The sequence below is a fragment of the Nomia melanderi genome, chromosome 12 (genome assembly GCF_051020985.1).
Source record: "Nomia melanderi isolate GNS246 chromosome 12, iyNomMela1, whole genome shotgun sequence".
Classification (NCBI taxonomy): domain Eukaryota; kingdom Metazoa; phylum Arthropoda; class Insecta; order Hymenoptera; family Halictidae; genus Nomia; species Nomia melanderi.
In genome coordinates this window covers 8408238-8429527 of record NC_135010.1, presented here as the reverse complement: position 1 = coordinate 8429527, position 21290 = coordinate 8408238, and the positions used below count along the sequence as shown (strand labels likewise).

At 44.7% G+C, this 21290-nt stretch overlaps 2 protein-coding genes across 3 annotated transcripts in view; one reads left to right on the top strand and one right to left on the bottom strand.

Moving 5' to 3' along the window:
• Positions 1-945: 945 nt before the first annotated feature.
• On the bottom strand, positions 946-19306 carry LOC116426353 (uncharacterized). Of its 2 annotated transcripts, none has more exons than XM_031975185.2 (8): positions 18748-19306; positions 16319-16530; positions 13631-13892; positions 12688-12970; positions 11126-11314; positions 9707-9825; positions 6930-9630; positions 946-6404 (listed from the first exon to the last, which is right to left on the bottom strand). In XM_031975185.2, the coding sequence occupies exons 2-7, from the start codon at positions 16382-16384 to the stop codon at positions 8186-8188; spliced, it is 2364 nt and encodes a 787-aa protein (XP_031831045.1). In that variant the 5' UTR covers positions 16385-16530; positions 18748-19306; the 3' UTR covers positions 946-6404; positions 6930-8185. The 2 variants fall into 2 exon arrangements, with proteins under 2 accessions (XP_031831045.1, XP_031831044.1); XM_031975184.2 differs by having other exon boundaries at positions 16319-16525.
• Snrk (SNF related kinase) overlaps positions 14363-21290 on the top strand; it is a 37022-nt gene continuing 30094 nt past the window's right edge. Inside the window, exon 1 of the mRNA XM_031975179.2 lies at positions 14363-14502. The gene's annotated coding sequence lies outside the window, so the exon portion shown is untranslated. The remainder of the gene's footprint in view (positions 14503-21290) is intronic.

Below are 21290 nucleotides of genomic sequence, written 5' to 3'. Positions count from 1 at the left end.
TAAAATTCAGATATTCGTCTCCAAAGGAAATCCAAGGCAAATCGTCGAATGTAAGCCGTGGAACTGGTTCTCGATCCGGGATTCCCGGCCGTCACCTTCGTGCGGGCGTTGAGCGTGTACGCGCGGACACGAAAGTGCGGATGAAAATTAATGAAAGCACAATTGGTGTTAATGCCGGTGGCACGGCTTCCCCATGCCGGGGTCCGGCAAACCTTCTGCATCCTCGTTACCGCGGCGGAGGTTTCGGGGGTCCCCGGCTTCGGATTCGTTCGGATCAACACGTCGAACACGATCCAGATCCGAATTCCCGGCGTTTGCGGGATCGGGACCAAACGCTTGAACGCGTGATCCGCTATTTATAATCGCCGCCCGTGACTGGTAAAGGCTAGTCCAGACTGAAAGGCCATTGTTCGTGGACACGTGTCAAATTTTTGGCGTGCGCTCTATTTTGCGGTGTAATGGAGGCGGAGACAGTAATTTGACGTGGATGTATGATACTGTTTATGGAATTTATATATTGACATTTTATTAAAATGTTTTCGTTAATATTAGTAGCGCTATGGGTATTTAGTAGAATTTGATTTTCTATAGAAAGGAATTGTCTAAATTCTGAAGTTTATTAGTGTTATTCATGATATAGATTCGATAATTAATTTTCTTATTGACACATCGAGAAATTTCGTTGGATTTATGAGACGAAAGATGGTTGACACTACCGAGCAATGAGAGTGACTTGTTTCTAATGTTTTATCAAGCTTAAAACAATACGTTTCTTGAGATTCGAAGGATCTCTTACTCTCGTATCTAAGTAATTACACAAATTTAATGAAAAATCTCACGAAAACGCCTTCATAATACTTGCAGAATAAGAATTCTAAAGTGAGTCGATTGAACCCGTCCAGCAGTTGTAGTATTAAAAAAGAAAATTAAAATAACCACTGCGAAAACTCTTGACCATTCAGTTTTTATTTCATTAGTAATATACCTTTAACTATATAAACAATTTTATAGCTTTCACAACTACTCAACTATCTTAACACTAGAACTACCGAGCACTTAAACCGTCTTTTTAAAATTTCTTTGTAACAGCTATAACTCTGAATTTATTAAGATCTCAATTGGTTTGTATTTCAGTTTAGGTATTCCCGAATCAGCTTCTTCACGAGAAATTCGTAAATCAATTCTCAAAGAAGTGTCTGTACCTTTATAGCAATCGTAGAAGAAGAAATTAGAAATTGGTATTTTGACCTGGTAGTTCTAGTGTTAATGTAATCAATAAATTCCTGAATAACATTTAATACTCCAGAATAATATTCTTAACAAAGAACCTCTTCCTGTCTCCTCTTGATCCTCCTTCTAATTCCAGCGCGAAACAGGTGCAGCAATCAATATTTCAATGAACCTTAACACACCGTCTGGCATGGTCGTTCGACCGCCCGCAGAGAACACGTATAATGTAAACAGCGTACAAAGTCTCGCAGTCTGGACTAGCCTTAAACGCGGCCCGGATCAAGCTCCCCCTGGCTCAATGTTAATTCACCGATTCCCGGTATCGCCGTCCGCGGGATCTTGGTCTTTAACGCGCGCGCAGCCTCCGGCCTTGACGTTCCGTGTAATTACTACGGTCGTATGAATGGTAAACGCGACGCGGTCGAATTAAAGCGGGCCCGGCGTGCATCCCGGGACAGCGCTAACCGCCGCGCGCGATGCACGTGTTGCCTCTCTGAATGGGAGCGGCTGATTGCAGCGCGAAGGAGTCGGCGGAGGCGGAGGAGGAACCCGCGGGGAGGGTCAGCACGGTTAACAATACGCGACCACCGAGACTCTTTGATTTACTTCGGGGTCTCTGCGTTTCTATCTACCATCTCGACCGCAGATTGATGATTATTACGTGGACCTTTTTTGCCTAACGGAACGTTGTTATTCCGTTGCAGGAAGTGGGTGTGGAAATTGCGCCGCGGCGCGTTATTGAATTTTGAGGGAAACGCGCGGAAATTGATGCTTCGGAAATTGATGTGTTGCTGCCTTGTCAGGGAGGAGGATGGGCGTTTTCGTTGGTTGTTTTTGGTGTCGGCCGAACGAGGATGGCGGACGGGTTACCGTTGGATGGTCAGGAAAAGGCAGATTTCGTTTGATTGTTTTTGTAACGCGATAAGTGCCGGTTGCTCGGGGGTTGAAATCAATCAAACCATCATCTGTTATAATTCAAGCGTGCGAGGAATCATGGTTGTTGGAGGACGTTCCGAGGGAGGTAATTATTTTCGATTATGGGAAACTTAGCGATTAGGTTGTTGAGGCGATGTTACTTCATTTTGTAAGGATATTTTGTTTTTGAGGGAGGAAAGTTATAGTGATGAGCTGCGCGGACTGTTTTATGGGAGTATCGAATATGTTATTTCGATGTCGGCAGCGAACCTTGAATATACAATATGAAGTTCGATATTACTTCATAGGAATTTATGATATTGAATCGGGCAACAAGTTTTATATCACTTTCGACGTCCTAAACTTTCAGCAGCCTTGAAACTTCATCCGCCTAATGCTCGCATCCATCAATCATCTAAATTCTCTTGAACCACTCTGTAAAGCCGACATTGACTGCTATTGAAACTTCCTCGGTTTTCTTTTTTATATGTCTACAAAAAAGAGTGAAAATACGTGAATTTTATGATCAGACAAAAACACTATAGATGCAATTTTCTTAATTCAAAAACAGTCATCTCATAAACTAAATTTTCTATTATTCACTATTAATTCTGCAACTCCAGTCAATTCGTAAACCCAATTTGTATATAAAGAAATATAAATAAACCAAATAGAAAGAAGTCTTAGAAATTACTCAACAATATTCCACAATTAATTCAAATTAAACAAAAATTCAGTATCCAATACCATCTCGAAAGAAATAACAAATATTCCCCTACACCAACCCTTCCACCGATGAATTCCTATTAAACCCTTTACACTCGAGAGGTGACTCTCAGTCACCACTTGATTTGATACAGCAAAATTATAAACTCTTATATATAATAATTAAGCTTTTCATAATACATCAATACATCAAATACTCAAACAAAATAACGTTCCTTCTCAATATATGTATATTTTCTCACAAATTAATCTCAAAGAACATCGTCTGGATCTCATCAGAGAATGTTGAATATTCCTAACAAAAAAACTCCCGAATGCAAACGGTTAATATTCCACGTTCTAAAATAATCTCAACCAAATATGCATTTTAATCAACGTACCTTTCCCTAAGTGACAACATTTCATCTCAAAGAAGAATCAAGTTAATTATATTCTCCTAATATAACTCCAACCAACCGCAGACACAGCCCTGTCGATACCGTGTCTAAATACGGGCGTAGAAATTAATTGGCCAATTATTCCCGAATTCTGGACCAGTGTGGAACGATGTCAAAGGTCCGCCTGACCGGTTCCCGGCTCGTTACGCGTATCAGGCGGGCGGGGCGGGCGTTGGCTGCGCCAACAGATTCAAAGACGACGTAATTGCATCTCGTGCGCAATATACGCTACTTACGTATCTCTTAATTAATTCGTGCCTCGCCCCGCCCGGTAATTATTTCCATATCGCCAGACACGTACCCCCGTGACCCTCCTCCGTTGGCTGGCTGCGTCGCCTCCGACGACTACGTCGTCGACGACCACGACGTCGACGACGCGCGGAACCGCGACGGCCCTGGGTAGAGAGCTGCGGCCGGGCACCGCGTGTCGGGAATATCGAGCATTTCCAACCTCGGCCCGCGTGTGCATCGTCTCGTATCCACCTCCGACCCCCGCGTTTTATTCGTAATTAATTACGCGGCAACGAGATACAGGACCGAGTCGCGAGGAAAGAGGAATGCTTATCGCCGCGTAACAATTAACCCTCCGCCGGAAATATGGACCATTAAAGGACTGTCGAAAATCTCGTTTTTTTCCACGATCTTAACGCTGATACTACCGAGCGGTTCGAATTGATTCACTTCAGAATGGGTTCGCAAGTGTTTAAATCGTGAAGGTGATTTTACGGAAGATTTTCAATTAACGTTAATCATACCGGCACTTGTCCTACCGTAACTAGCGATACTAATATATTTAATAAAACATAACTAATACATTTTTCTTAGTGGAGATAGAAACGAACGGAAGGATGAAAATTGAGAGACCAATCGGACAATATAGGAATTGATATAGAATTAAATGAACAAAAGAAGACGGAAAATTTTAAATCTCGTCATTTGATCGGTTGGTGAGATTAGTGTTAACAGTAGAACTACCGAATCAGTTAAAATGACCGGTTTCGATTTGTTTGTTTCGTGATTATTGATATCTTGAGAGCATTGAGTATTCGAAATGATCTTGACAATGAGTAGTTTCAATCGAATACTATGAGGAATGTCTGAGGAAATCAAAGATAGACTATTGTTAGAATTTTTATAGGGATGCTCTATAGATAGATAAATGATGTAGTTTTAATGTCGAATTTGTGTGTTTGCATAGATACAAGACTAGGAGACACTTCGAATCGGAAGAAATGTAGTGTTCTAGTTTTTATAAAAAGATCGCCAATAGGTCATTCTAGTTGCTCGGTAGTTTTAGTGTTAACGTGACTTTTGATTTTTATGAAGATTTCGTTAAAGTGTTGGCTGTAGGTTAGCTTGGGAAGTGTAATAAGTAGGTTAGGATTTGTTTAGTTTTTACAGAATTCGCAACGATGAAGAACCTGGTTTAAAAGATTTCATATTGTCGGTCACGTTTATGGAAAATTGTAGTGTCAGCGAAGAGTTAAATTTAGAAGGCTGCTTTAGGATTGAGACGATGGAGGATTTTTGGTGAATTGAGATTAGGGTGTGAGTTCTTTGTTTTAGAAAGATCTTTGGAGTAGGGAGATCTTTTTTCTGAGGCATTGATTTTTGGGGTTGATGTGGGGGGATATGAAATATTCGTGTAATATTTGAATTGTGCATTAATTACTGTGTCTAGAGTACAGTGGTCTTAATATTTTAAAATCTTAATTTTATAATATTGTTAGTTTGTTCTAATTCCTTTTTCCCTTTAATTATTACTATATAACTTATTATTGATATTTTTGTTAGTGAAATCTGTTGTGTTCCTTTCTCGAAACATGATCTGTGGGATTAAAAGTAGAAAGATGTCCCGAAGGTACTTTACAGTACCAAATATTCATTTTTAATTAAATTTAATTTTAAACAATAATTTTCATTTTATATTATCCGTATCCGTGTGTCTAAAACAAATTTTGAAACACTGTTTCATTATCCAGTGCATTTCTGAATTTAGTAACTGTCTCTTACAGCGTGTCAACAGAATCCGTGTCAACCGATTCAACGTAACTAGTTATAAGCAAGAAAATCTCCAAAGAAATCTAAGATCCTAATCATTCGGTTTGCCTTCCTAACACATGGGAATCATAAAAAAGAAAATCATTCGACAACAGAATCGACCTTAACAAGGCCATTACCGATATCCCCTTAACGAGGCAATCTCTCTGTTCTCGATTACCGTAGTCGCGAGCATACTTCCTACATTGTAAAACTTCTTTACTTTACTTTAGATAAGAAACTCCATCTCGAGTCGTGCTTCCATTAGTATTACTCGGTACGTAAAGCATGAGTATCTGTTTATACAGAGTGTTTCATGATAAGTGGGTAACAGATTCGAAATCCAGGGGACATAAATGATATTCATTCGAGTGTCGATATTACAAATTCAATTGACGAGAATTTCCCGGATTTCCCGTTTCACCGATGAACAAGTAACTCGTATACACATGTTTGCAGGAACAACGCTGCGTTTCGATCCGAGCCGCGTGTACAGGTTCGAAGCGCACATTTTCTGAAAGATAATTCGGCTCGGGATCGTCTCCGGTCGGTCATAACACATTCAATCGTCGTTTATTCACGGAATACAGATAATCGTCGGTCTCTTCGGCATCATATATACATATTAAGCGTTACGTTGAACGACAAACGGTCGTTCACCTCGTCCACGCTGACGCGGGGAGGATCGTGAATTAGAAACTGGCTGGAAAATCATTCTACGGGTCCTTCTAGTATCACAATCCATTTAATTCACAGTCACATTCCGCCGGCCACACCTTGGACAAGCTCACGAGGATCGGGAACCTCTCACGGGTGGGTAATGTAATATTTACATTTCAATTACGCTAATACCGTCCTAGGGACGGCCGAAATCGAATATCGCAATCAGTTAATTAAATCGTCCTAGGAATTGCTTTTGATCCCCATCGATCGGAGAAGCTTTCGACGCGGTGACGTCACTGGGACGAAACGCCGTTTTAATAACGGCCCGAGCGGTGACGGTTCCCGTTCAGTTTGCCGTTGGCCGATCGACGATTTCGTATATGCAAATTGCTCCTGAAATAAACCACACTTATTCAAATAGAAATCAAACGTCCGTGCCGATTTTATATAGCACGCGACACGTGCGCGTGAGATCCATTTAAGAGATCACGTATGTAAAGGAACGATCGATGAGAGGTTACGTTTAGGAATTCTCGTGTAGAAATTTACATTTTATTAACTGATTTTTATCACCATTCGCCGATGAGATATCTCATTATAATTAATTTCTAGGGACTATTAAAAAATGTCCGATAACGGCGAAGATCTGTACGAAACGAATTTTTGAAAATGGCGTAAGGTTACACGAGAAATGGGCATTCGAGCAGAAAAATGCAAGTTTCATTATAAAAATCGTGCGTCCTCTGTTTAAAGAAAATTATAACAGTTTCGAGCTTCGAATTGTTATTTATACTCTAATATGATCATTCCGTTTGTCGTACAGAATGTTTCTTCATTTGACGAATTCGTTATAGAAACGGGTTTTTCAGAGATCGATATCTTCCAGCTAAGTAAACACAATTACTCAGGCATAATTACCTTCTTTTCTTCTCCGACGATCCATCGGCGATAAACAAGCGAACAACTCGCATGCCACATAGATCAGCGCGATCCATGTACCGCGTATACAATGCGAGAACCGTCGCGAAGGAATAAAAGAATCGCTACAGCGGTTGTGGCTCGCGTCCAACAAAACGGAAGTTCCTAAGCGGTGCAGTTGTGTCATAACGTGTAATGCAAAGTCGAACGGCTCGGACAACGTTCGTCCGTGGTTTCCCGTGGCGCGCACGCTGTACGGATCCATTCCGATTTTTATATAGATCGGTCCGAGCCCGGGTTACGTAACATCGGTAACGACGCATTCCCGAGATTGACGTAGGCAAACTGTCACCGCTCCCCGCAGTCTGCGACATTTGTCTTCTTCTCATGTATTTTTCACGCTGATTCATTAAACGGAAGTGTGCGTTCAACGCGGCCGTCGGCCGATTTATTTAAACAACGCGTCGGCGACGCGTTCTATTTACGATCCCATTCTTTTCGAACGGGGAATATATTTCCTCCGGCGTCCGAGCGGTCTTTAACACATATTCTCATGTGAACTTGTTGCTCCTTACCATCGCACGGAGCAAATAAATTCTTCTTTTCTCTTTTTATTGGCAATATCCTTGTCCAGGCATAGGTAATGCCTGTCGTAACTTTCAATGAAAATTCTTAGAATCATTCAGGAATCGTAATACTACTACAGGATATCGTTTGTACTATTCGTCTTCTTGACTCTTCGTCTAACCGTCTCTTTGCGAATCTGTTTCGATCGGAAGATAGTATTTACATGTTTGCCCTGGATTAAGACATGGTCTCGCCTCGCTCGGTCTCCATTGACGAAAACTTCGCCACTGAACTCTGTTCTTTGAAGTATCCCCCTCAATATCATCTTCGATCCAGGATCCACGTACATCGCAATCGCCATCTTCACATCTTGAAGGTCTTCCATCAAAATCCCACGAAATCGTCCCCAACAACTCGAATCCTCCAAACTCTACAATCTCTACAGCCTCTTTCCCCTGCAGCCTTCCTTCCTTCTTCCCCCTTCAAAATCCCAGTAGAATCATCCTCGAAAATTCGAATCCTCGAAACTCTACAATCCCCGCAACCTCTATCCTCTACGACCATCCTTTCGTCTTCCTCCTTAAAAGTCCCACTAGAATCATCCCGAAAAACTCGTATCCCCTAAGTTCGACTGCGCGGGTCGGAGCATCAGCCGTGTTGAAAAAGTGAATGAAAGGGAAATCCGTCGATCAATTGCTGACGGATCGGCTGGCGCTCTCGAGCGAGCCTCGCCTCGCGTTCTCGGCCCTCATTACGACGCCGAGGCCGATACCATAATGCTCGTAAGGGTCCTTGCCATAGGCGACCGGTTCTTCGGCCCGCTGATTGTTCCTGTGCCTAGGCGGAGTCGAGGTCCTCGCGGGGGTGTTAGTGGGGCTGTTCTTCGGGGTCAAGATCCTCGCCGGCGTGGAGGTCGGGCTGTTCTTGGCCGTCGTCGTGGGCAGATTCGTGGTCGAACCGGTCTTCGGATTAGCGGAGTCGCCGGCCGGCACCGGATTCATCCCCTGCAACGCGTTGAAGCTCTGCATGACGAGATGAGAGGCGACCGACATCGTCAGCGGATTCGCCGCGGGCACCGTCCCGGCCGCGGATTTCTCGTTTCTGGCTACCGGCGGAGCGTTACTCAATTGATTCTCCACTCGAGCCGCCGCCGCCGCTGCGGATTGATTTTCTACTCGAGACATTGATTGGACCGCGGATCGATTCGACCTCTCGGCCCGCGACGATTGGCCGTCAGTCGCCGGCGCCGGTGACCTCTCGGTTTCGCGGGCCAACGGCAAAGTCGGCTTGTCCGTCTGCGACTGGCTCCTCTTTGAAGAATCCGTGCGGCTGCCGTTCAGCAGCGGCGTTCCAGGCGCCGAAAACGCGGCCTGCGGCCGATGCTTCCTGCTGGGGATCTGCGGGCTCCTAGGGTAACTCCGGTCGACCTGCGCGCCGTTGCGAATCCTGGAATCCTGCGCGTCGCTATTTTCCATGTCCACGTTGGAGCCGAAGACTCCGCTGGTCGTGGCCACCAGGGGATCGTCTCGAGAATTATTGGCGCCGTTCGAACGTGATTTATCGCTGTTCGCGCCGTTCACGGGCATGGATGACTCTTCTGTCGCATTGGAATTTATCCTCTGGGGCAGAGCCGAGGACACCGAGGCGGTGCCGTTAGTCCCGTTCTTGAGGATCGCCAGACTGGGGTCGCCATTCGGGAAGCTAGCGAAACGGGCGATGGTCTCGCGTTCCTCGGCCACTTGCGGCGCGAACGGAATCTTCCTCTCGGTTGGCTTGATAAGCTGCCTCTTCCTCGCCGCTGATGTCGACGCGCTGGCTTTCACCTTCTGCCTTTTGGTGTCGCCCGTTTTCACCCGGGTCTCCGGAAAATGCCTGCCTTTCATCGAACTAGGCTCTTCGTCTTCTTCCTCGTAGATTCTGATGTCCTCGTTCAAATCGGAATCATCCTCCTCGTATTCCTCGACTATCGCGCTAGCTTGGATCCATTCTCTGATCCGATCCTTCTTCTTCGATCTGTCTACCGTTGTCTCCACGCCGTACGTGGTTAGCGTGTGCAAAAGTTGATTCTTCTCCTCGAGGGAACTATGGAAGCTGTACATCGAAGGGCACAGCTCGTCTCTCTCGTCAACACCACCTGTGCAAACCGGGGGCCAACGGAGTTAATACTTCGGAAGGGAAGTATGGGTATTTTAATTTCGGCGGATCGTTACCGTTCATCGCCTTCTCGGCGCCCAGCTTCGCCAGCCAGCGGTCCTCCACGTATTTGTTCACCTCCAACACGCTCGCGGGCCTCTTCTCAGCTTTCGGGTCCAGCAGGCGCTTGAACATCCTGGGGAATGTTGATGAAGTGCTCGTTATGTCGATGTACGTTCTTTTTTTTTCAAGGGTTATGGGCGTTCGTAAAAAGTTAACGAATATTGAAATTCATTATGGAAAATGGGCATGGGATTGCATATGCATTTAAAGCTAATTTGAAGGGCTTACGTTTGGTTATATTGTAGTCGTATTTTACGGAACTCCTTTTTTTCGGAGAAACGTATGTTTGTATAAATTAAGCATGGAAATTTCAGTATTTTTAGGTCGTAACGGTTGTACCGAGGTTGATTGTTCGTGGCGATGATGTTTCTTTAAAGGAAGCTGTAGGTATTATTCTAAAGACGAATGGCGGCTAACAAATTTACAGAAATAACTTTCTTCCCTTTTATTACGAGTTTCCGTGGACGAACAGGCCCCGAACGCGCCCAGCGATACGGTCTTCTTCTGGGACAATAAACTATTCAACGCGTGCCGCTGCATCCGCGACCGTCATCGCGGTTATTTCGAAAATAAACCGAGGCTAAAAGCATCTCCACGGATTCCGGTTTACGTCCTCCCAGATAATTTGCCCGTCTGATTATTTTGACGAGGGGCATCAATCCCCCTTTTTATTAACATCGACAAATTCAATACGCGCCCGCGCGGGTATCGATCAATTTCGTGCCCGTAACCCGTTCGGTTCGGCTCGATCGCAACACGGCGAGCCAAACGGTTCATTTCACGAGCTTATGAAGTACTTGGTATCATTCAGCTGTTCTCGAAACTTTTAATGGCCACGTTCGAGCGTTCTCGTAAGTGGACCGTGGATTTTATGCGTTTATAACACATGCGAACAGGCGCGCAAAACAGTGCAATAAAAACCGTGGCGAAGATTAATGAGATTTTTGCATCATAATCGCACCGACAGAATTTCGATCCGGCCATCATCGAGCCGTGCTTCATTTTTATTCCGCCGTTGTAATTCGTAAATATCTGTTACGTATATTTACGCTCATTTCTAACTATGAACTGAATGGTTCCAATAAACAAAATCGATTCAATGAGACGCGTTAGTACTAAAATTTTAATAGACCAATTTCGAAGATCAAGGATAGCGAATTTTCACCCATGAAGTACGTGTTTTAATCAAATTTTAAGATTACTTAGAATATCCTGGATCCCACCGATATTCGCGTTGATTGAACGGTGAAAAATCACTCGTATTAACTGACTAATCAATATTTCCGGCGGCTCGGCTTCGAGATAAGATAGGAGTCATTAAAGTTTCGTGAACGCTGGCGCCTGGTTCGTGTCACACATTCGACGAAACTGACCTCTGCGCCCGCGAGCTGATCAGCTGAAATAATTTCGGTTTCTTGGCTATGTTCAGCGTCGCGTTGTGCCAGTTTTGATATCTGGTGTACCGCGGGTCGTCCAACGCCGCCTTCTGCCACGGCAGGCATCCGGTCAGACAGACAAATAGGACAATGCCGAATTGCCAGACGTCGTGCGATGTGAGCGCTCTGAAATCGTGAAACGTAATACACTGTAGAAGTCGTCCGTGTTAATGTCATTCACGTTCCCCGGCACGAATCATTCTCATAACTCGCGCGGCCGCCCGGCTTGGTCAATCCTTTTCATTGAGAGAGTCATTTAAATGCGAAACCATCGAAACGAAACTCTCTCCGTCTTTTGAAATTTTCATTGGCTTATGGCATTCTTGGCTTCAAGGTTGCATCGGCGGTTTATACTTATAATTAGACTGCGTGTTTTATGCATTCCTTTCGTTTGATTTTCGGAGATTTAGTTGTGAAGTTTTGTATAAAGTTGCTTAATATTTTAGCATAAAATTTAATGTAAGAAGGTTCTGTGTATTTTGAGCTGGTTTTCGTTTCATTTATTTATAATATAATATGGAATCAACTTGAATTGATTTGTGAACGTTTATATTTGCATAAACAGTCGCAATCTATTCATAATAAAACCTTTGAATCAGATGAAACTATTGTTTCGTCATGTACGAGACTCGATTTAGGGTTGGATTTAGAAAAAATGAGATTACCATTTTTATTGATCCAAAGTAAATGATCAAAAATTGAAGGGACCTCTATTTTTTACTGGAGCGAACATTTCAAAGTGAAAGGAAACCGCTCAGTCGCGATTTTAAACGAAAATTGCGATCGTGCTTCGTAATTTATGCGCAGCGAACTTTCCTCAGATAGGAAACTGTTTTAAAACTGAAGGGCACTCAAAATTTATGAACAGCCGCGCAAGTATATGTAACATAAATTCTACCAGGAGGAACTAACCGTCTCATAAGCAGTGCGCGACTGTTAATGTCTTATGAGGGACTGCAGAACTGCATAATTCGAGAGCCGGACGCTTAAGTATTAAATCCACCCCTAAAGTGGTCTCACATATTACAGGATATCCTTTATGCCCTGTAATACGATTCTCAAAGCTTTAAATAAACTTTAATCACTGTTACCCATTCATCCTTTCGAAATAAAACCAATCGATCCCATAAATGCGCATAAAACAAAGAAAACATACGACGCGAGATGAACCTCGATTCTCGTGGAAACATCGTAAACTATCCGGAACGAAGGTAAATTCGATACGTTATAATCTAGAAAACATATCGCTGGATTCCGATTTACTAAAGATCGCCAGATTATACCGTAACTTACAATCTATTAAACAACGCTAGTTCTAATATCATTACATGCTTGTATAACTAGAAAATATCACCTTAGAAATATTATTAGAGATCCGACAGATGTTTACTAGATCACGTATCAAATTATAACCCAACGATACTCGCTGGATTATAAATATAATCGGGATATTGTTAAGAGCCGCGGTAATTACTGGTAATGGTCAATCGTATAATTACTTGTACGTCTCGTCAGTGTCGATCTGCAATACCTCGGGCGGCGAGTATGGCAGCCACTCGTTGTGTCGGCGCACCACGGTGTTCACACGCCTGGTCTCGCCGAAATCGCAGAGCTTGATCCGCGAGAAGTCGCTACGGAACACGAGCACGTTGTCGAGCTTGATGTCACGGTGCACCAATTCGCGGCTGTGAATGTGATGCACCGCCGCGGCCAGCTGTCTGGCTACCCTCTTCGCGTGCAGCTCGCCTAAACCCGTCTCTGTCACGTTGGACGTTAGATCTCCTGAAAAATGGACGATCGCGAGTGATATTAATGACTCTCGGGTTCTTCCACTGTAGCCGGGGCTTTTTAATCTGGTCAGGCACGGGGACAAGAATTCCACGCGTCTGAGCGACTTTTGTTAAGTGAAAGGTCTGTCTGCGTGAGACGAATGGATTATTTAATACCATTTATTTATTGTTTCCTGTTATAGACTGGTAGAATGAAGACTGGACTATTGTAATAAATATATTAGACAGATCTTACAATTAATTTCACGGTTAATACCTTAACAAAATTTTATCCGTAGGGTTAAAATAAAATAAACAGTAAGATAAGGGTGATCTCTGACTGAAAACGTTAATTCACTCACGAATACCTAACTTCGTTATTGTTTACTTCATAATATACATTCTCTAACGTCTATTAAAACGTACAAAATATTTCTACAATTCATTCCTTTGACATTCATTAATCACTCGATACAAAACGACCTCAAATCAGTTACAAACTACAGCCCACAAAGATTCCATTTCACCCTCCTACTTCGATATTCTACACATAACTTCACCAAACCGAATCTCCAATCTTCGCCACAAGTTCAACCCGGCGAGGCAACGTGTTAAGGCGAAGCTGAAACAACCCAAACCACTGAACACATCCACAAACAAATCCCGTTCTCACCGAGCGGAGCGTACTCCTGGCTGAACACGTAGAACCCTGCGGTCTCGAACGCCACGTCGTAGGTGGTGATGATGTTCCTGTGCGCCGCCAGGTGCAGCCCGTAATGAAACTCGCGGAAGAAGTCCGTGATCCCGGTGTACGCCTTCGGCAGCGCCTTCAGCACCATCTCGGTCTGGGTGCTGCGATGCTCGGTCAGCAGGATCTTGCCGAACCATCCCTCGCCGACGATTTGCAGTATATCAAACTCGTCGATCAAATTCACCTGTTCAGGGAAGACAGTTTTGCGGTTCAGCCGCGCGCTGACGGGTCTAGCGCGCGGCTGAGCCCCGCGGAACAGCTGCAAACTCCCCCCTCCCCCGAGGAATCGATTTGGATCGCGGCTCGAAAGGGGTGGCGGGGACGACGGCGAAACACACGTGCACCTCGTGGTACGTCGCGACCGCCTATTTTTAATTCCACTCACGATCGCGATTCGGCTTGTCCGACACGTCTCGATCCGGACGCGACGAAAAGATCGACGGATAACGGCTGCCAGTGGCCGGCGATGATTTATACGGGGGTGGCTCTCGGAAACGCCGGAGTCGGCGGACGTTTTTCCGCGCGCGTGTCGCCAGACCGATCTCGCTGATTCGATGCATAATTTAACGCGACGGACAAATGCGCCCCTGCGGGAACCCGGTTTTCTGGGACCACGGGGGTGAACGGCGGCTCGCCGAGACGCGACGGGACTGCCAATCGACGGAAGTTCCCGGGAACTTCGGTACAGTTTCGCCGTCGAGTGTTTTTGTCTTCGGGAGTCTGTGTGTTATGTCGAGGAGGCGAAGTCGATTGAATTTCGTGGGAAGTTCGGTGTGATACTTTAAGTTCGCCGGGTAAGTGCAGCCAAATATGCGAGAGTTTGCTTATGGTTGTTTGAAGGGAACGTGTTGTTAGCTTCGGGAGTTATTGGGATTATATAAGACAGTTTAGTGGAAGGGGTTTCGATCGTTAGGCATCGAAGAGAATTCTTTGAGATGTTATGAGATGGAATTTGTGAAGAGTAACTTTGAGGACTTTGGGTTTTCATTATTTCTTCTCAGGAGGTAGATATATTAAGAATACTTTGGAGAAATACTTCAGTATTGTGGAATAATGTTATCAATACATAATGACGACTTGTGTTAATAATATCTTCAAGATATAACAATATTCTTCTCTACGGCAAGATGAAAATAGACCTAGATCGTTCAATTTTATGATTTTAAACACGCCCACTTTACTGGAGACAAATACAGCTTGAAAAGGGACACGTATCCCATGTCCTACTACCAGAATCACAAAGCTACTGCAACCAAAGACAGTTTGACTCCTAGGAGCCAGCTATACATCATTAAATAATAGCTCTCCTGGACATATTCAAATCCTCAGACCCAGGTCCCAGCGCAGCTGCATCTGGAGGCACGCAGAGTGCCGCGAATCGAAGTCAGAAAATTGGCGTGAAAGGGTTAGCGGTGACAACGTTGTCCCCGATTTTCCGAAGGCTTTCGAAATCCCTCGAGGAGAACAGGATTTACACCGCCTGTCCTTTGGAACAATGGGAACACACAATCCGGCCAGAGGATTGCTTTATTACACGCTGCTCGGCCGCAAACTGGCTCCTCATATAACTCGGCTGAAGTGTTAAAGGTTACAATCGCATCGCGGCATTGTCATAAAGTGGGCATCGGGCGAAAGTTGGTTTAGTGCCAGGGAGGAGGAGGATTGCCCCGTCGCGCTCTCGGTTCCCCGATGTAAATGTTCCACGTACGATCACTATTTCGGGATCTCGGCGACCCGAAGGCTGGAAACCCGGCTCGTCAGTTAACCGCGCTCCGTTATTTATCCGTCGGCGAACAATTTAAGGATCTATAACCCGAAGAAAGACGGCCACACGATACAATTTTCGACGATCGATCGAACGTTCCAGAGATTCATTTCGATCGCCTTTCAGCCCGGTGATTCATTGGACGGAGGAAAAACGGCGACCACATGTGCGAAACGCTGCGCGAGGGATCCCCTTTGTTGAAGCTTGCTTTTGTTCGTCCGCGTTGAAGTTTCTTTAGACGCTTAAAGTATCTAGACTATGGACGTTCACGAGAATTCATGTTTTTGTTACGAGGAATCTTAACTTCGAGATAAAATAGAATTCGTGCTTTGTACAAACAGTCTCTGTTGCGGAGCGACGCTAAAAGCAACGGGAATTTATTGAAGTTATTATTCCACCTTGTTTTGTAGATAATTCGAGATAAACGAATATAGAGAAAGTTCCGCGGTCAGTAAAATTTTTAACTTTGAAAGACAATAAAATTGTGGAAGTTTTTTTTATGAATTACTCAAGATGCTCGGGGCAGTTGATTTTTCTATAATTTCCAATGAACTTTCTTTGCTTCCTCCATCTGTACGTTAATGAGGAGAAATTATTTAAATTGATTAATATCGATAGAAACTCTTACCTTTAACGTGAACGGTACTCTAAAAGTAAAAAGGCGAAATATCCCCGGAATGAAAAAATAATCGTCTAACCTGGCGCGGCAGCTGACTTTTATCGAATTCATTTGATCAGGCCAATCAAAAGAATTGTGTTACGGGCAGGCAGACGAGAGGGCAAATGAACGATCGGGCGATAAAATGGCGGTCGTATGGCGAAGATACGATTCGGAATTGAGTTACCTTCTCGAGCTCGAACTCTCGTATCCTGTGAATGGAGCCGCCGATGGCTTTCTTCATTAAGCTCATTCTGACGGCCGGTCGTCGATCCTGTGCCACGGGCTCGAATAGAAGCCAAAAGTCGGGATGGCGTTTAACAATCCGGTGTGGTTGACGCTGGGACCGCGAGGCTCACATTCTGTCATTTCGCGGTGAACGCTTCGACGAACTCTGCGCTGAACAGAATGAAAGAGCGTCAATGGTTCCATTACATTGATCCAGCAATTCCATTAATAGAACCGAACGATAAATATCTTTCCATAGGCTTCATTCGGAACGCGGAAATCATGAAACTGTGTAAAGAATATATTATTAATTAACTTTGTAACAATTTATAACAGTTATTTTATAATAAACTGTTGCGTTGTGAAGTATTTGATGAAAACAGTATTATTTAATATATTTCTGGAGTTGGAGCGAAGCGAATGATTCTTCTTTTACTGACGATTCAAGTTTCATTGAAAATTAACTGTGAAGTAAAAACCAACCTGGTGAATTATTTTTATAAAAATTCGTGAAATTTTATTTAGATAATCTATTAGCAAACTACAATAAAAAATCTAAAGATTAAAAACTTTCAACATTGTAACGATGACTTGTCAAATCATTCAGAACTGGAATTCTACAAAATTACAAATGCTACTCCCAAGAAATGAAAATATCACTCAGCAACCACACTCCTTAAAACAAAGATTCTAAAGTATAATCGTACAAAGAATTGAGATGCTATCGGATACAAAATTCCCCGAAAGAATATATCAACCCTTACATTCCGTTTCGCAAAGCAAATACCGCTGATGTGCCAAAGCACGCGACCCGTCGCTGTCGAATACCAGAATTTCGGCGCGGGCATAATGCGGCACCGCGGCGTCGTTTCCTAACAACAAAGATCCAACCGGGAATTAAAGCGCTTGCCAAGGCGCGAGTCGTCCGCGATGGGGGCAAAGTTTGCCGAAAAGCCACTTAAACCGCGATCACGTGCGCGCACGCTTCCGCAAAGCGCGGAGTAAGTTTCGGATAATGCGTCCTTTGTGCCGCGTCTGGGGGAGGTAACGACGCGTTCTCGCGGAGCTGCAAAGCTTATAAGCACCTCGAGTCGCGCTGTCGCCGTGTTCCGCGAACGAATGGCGGAAAAAAACGTTTGGCAAATGACGCCGCTCTCGAAGAAAATGGGGTGGCACCTACGGGGGTGGCAGCGTGGAACAGCTACTCCGGCCAGGTGTAGGCAAGATACGCCGTGGCTCTGCGATATCTCGTCGCCGGCTCGTGAAAAGAATCGGTCCCGACGTTTGATGTTCGGCTACTTCCGATGGGGAACGCGGTTCCGCGACGAAACATGCCAGGCCGCATGAAACATTCATGCGGGTGCAGAGTCGAGATGGGAAAAGCATCTCGATACGAGTCGGCGTCGGGTGAAAAATGGGATCGCAGAGAAGAAGAGAGATGAAAGAAAAGCGTAAAGGAGGGGAAAGAAAAATAGAAGAAATTTGAGAAACGCGTTTCTTTGGGACTAAATGGAACGTGCGGATTTTTCGTCGAATAAAAGGATGTTAATAAAAGCTGAAAGGGAACGAAATGGCTGTCCGCGAATTCGGTTTGAACTTTGAAGTCGTTCGGTTCGCTTTTAAGTGGACACTTCGAAGGGACAAAGGATCGCTTTTAACAGGATTTGCCGAGAGATGGCTAGATATTATCGATCGGTAGGTTAATGGACTTTTAATTGACGAGTTTGATTTTCCGCTACAGCGGATCTAGGCTACGGTGGTAGGTACCACGGCTTTTAAGAACGACGGTTGTTATTCCGGAGTGCACGTGTCGCGGACGAAAATAGCGTTACAGATTCCGGGACATAATTCCTGGTTGTATATTATTCCGCCGAATAAAGTCGTTTTCCCGTGTAATTCGAGCGTGGACGGTTGTTTCATCTCTACACAGGTTAAGCCGCGTATTTTCGAATCGCGATAATTGTTGCGCAAGTTGGACAACGAAACGCCGCAAATCTCGGCCGGCACACACGGACCGCTTCATTCGCCAAATTACGGTAACTATATCGGTTCCCTTTCTCCGAGGTTCAACTCAATTTCGTTATAACAAAGGGAAGCAGGATTAAAACGTAACTCGGGCGCGCCTGTAATCTGAATAATAGAATCTTCGGATAATGGAAACCGTCGCTTTAAATATAAATTGCCAGACATGTGGGACACGTTTATTTTAGATTTCTCCACGATTTACTCGAATTTGACAACCAGGCGTTGTGCTAAATTCAAGAAAGAAACGTAGAACGTCTATTTATAATTAAACAATTTAAACGAAATGTTCACCGTACTCACGCCTAGCTAATATCCGTTTTCGGACGCAGACGTATTCAAAATAATTATCGAATCGATCCTTACCAAGAAACATCTAGTCAACACCCAATCTAGAAAAACGATTCCCAACTTTTCTCGAACAATTTCCGCGCACGATCTCACATGTTAGTCCACTATCCACAGAAACGGGGTCACAAATTAATCACTACTCTCGGATAATAACCGCGATTCACAAAGGGGCTTCTCCAACTTTCGAGCACTAACACGGCGCGGAACACTCCTCTCTGGCACTTTGTTCTAAGAATTCGCTCGCGCCGCAATTAATCCATTGGAAATGTCAGCAGGCCGTTCACGGGGGGCGCACTTTTAGCAGGAGCCGCGGGATACCCGAAACAGGAAACACCCCGAATCGGGGCACCCGAGGAGAGATCGTTCGCTGGGATCGTTCAACGAGCCGTAACTGTGTCCGCCGGGATTTGTGATTTTACAGCGGCTCCCGTGTTCGCTGCACTCTTCGAGTGTCTGCAGTATTTATAAAACACCGACCGGAAAGCGCGACTGGCGAGCTGATTTTGGCGCCGAGCCGGCTTGGCCGCGCGCTGACGCCCCGACGCGGACGTCGCCGTCGCGAACGGATCGCTTCGTCGGCCCGTCGGAATAGGTGAACAGCGACGGCCGCGTGTTTCGTGTCGGTACGCGTACCCGACGGCGGTGGCTCGCATTTTTCCACGGAACCACGTGGCAAACGTGGCCGGCAGAAGCGGTTCCCATGGTTCCGGGAAATTTATTCGTCTGCGCCGCGACGCGACCGGCATCATCGCGTATTTTATGGGAACGATGAGTAATTCGCGGGTTATTTTCACTCGAACAACCGGGGCTTGCGGGAATAATGGGGCTGGCATGGCTCGCGAAGGTGAAGACAAAGGGAAATGAATCTTTTTCGTTCGCCTCCTTGGCCGCCATTTTCCGACTGTGATCCGCGGTGATTTATCCGAGGAAATTAGAATTATGGAAGTCGTTTATCTGCAACGTCCGACCTGATGGTTTTATTTATTCATGGCATTCGTGACTGTCTGAGATTCAGTTTTCTAGGTTTAGTGGGAAACGAAGTCGTTAACAGGAGAAATGAATGTTTCGTTTATATTTTTCTTCTTGGAACGAAATGCATTGATTTCTTGAGTTATTTCCTTAAGCGCGTGAATCTCATGTGATTCAGCTGATTGAAATTCTATAGCATACCAGTCGCGATCGTATTTATCGCATTAGTGGTTTAGTGATCTTGGTGGGAGCAGTCTGACTCGTGAAAATATTTGGGCCAATTGCGTGGCGTACGTGGAATTTGTCTAGCCCAATTTCGGTGAATCTATAGAGTCATGCGATTTGTCATTGAGTAAGAATACATTTATTGCAATCTGAGAAATATCTCGATACTGTTTATTATTGTGTAGGATGTATACCATTAAATTTGTATTTATTTTATTTCTTAAGTAATTGATAGAATAACAAAATCCTCGATTAATACAAATCTCGAAATAATGCTTAAAGAATTAATATAATTAATAATAGTACAATATTCAAAATTCTTCAGCGATCCAAGCTTCCTGTACGCTACGGTCCTCTATCGAGGCTTGGTTCAACAGTTCCCTCAGTCTTGTCTCGGAAACAGCTCGGTCGATAACTCTGCGGTTTCTTCCGTCGCATCTGATGGTCTCTATTTTAGCTGTTTATAAAGATAAGGAATAAACATAATTAATACAACATGTAGCATAGCAATAAAAATACTGCAAATATACCAACAGTAACAATATGAATTGTCGTAACGACAAATAAACTAGAAGAGACATTTATCTTCTCGTATAAATTTTCATACAATAGAACTCTATTTCACTGAATGTAAATCCTACCAGATATACCTACTACTGACCGATGCAACGAGACTGTTGCGTCATTATCCTTAAAATTACATAATATAAAAGAAACAGGCATGCCAAAAATTGTTGCTGTCATTCGACCTAACCGAAGCTTCTGCCCAATTAATTTATCTCCATTACAAACCATTAAAAACAAACAAATCAATCCATTCACTTGAAAACCCACCTCAAACCCCTCACCGTGATATTTCTTTTCCCAACCACTTTCTCAATTACATAATCCACCCCGCAAACTCAACATCCTATATCCCGCCAACCAGAACAATTCCATTGAACAAACAACACAAAACACAAGTGTAAGCCCCGCACCGCATTCCGCTCGATTCGAATTCCCCGCGGCGTCGAACGGGGCCGGCAGATTCCGCGCACGGCGCCGCAGATGGCGGCACGGTGACGGTGCAGACGCGACGCACGTCGCTCGGTGTGTCCGGTCCGTTCGTGTTTCCCCAGCTTTCTCGTGTCACGGTGTCGCGAGCGCGTCTCTCCGTCGACGCTCGCGGTCCGCGGTTCGGTTTTTATCTAATCGGCCGTGGGTGAATACGTTTCGGGCGAGCGTGTGTTCGAACAGCAGCGCACCGTTCTCGGTCACGAGCGTGCGTGGCCTGTGGCTGTGCGCGAGAATCGGAACGGTCGGTCGGGTGTCCCGGGTCCGTCCGTCCGTCGAACGAGGAGCAAAGAAGAGACAGAGGCGAGCCG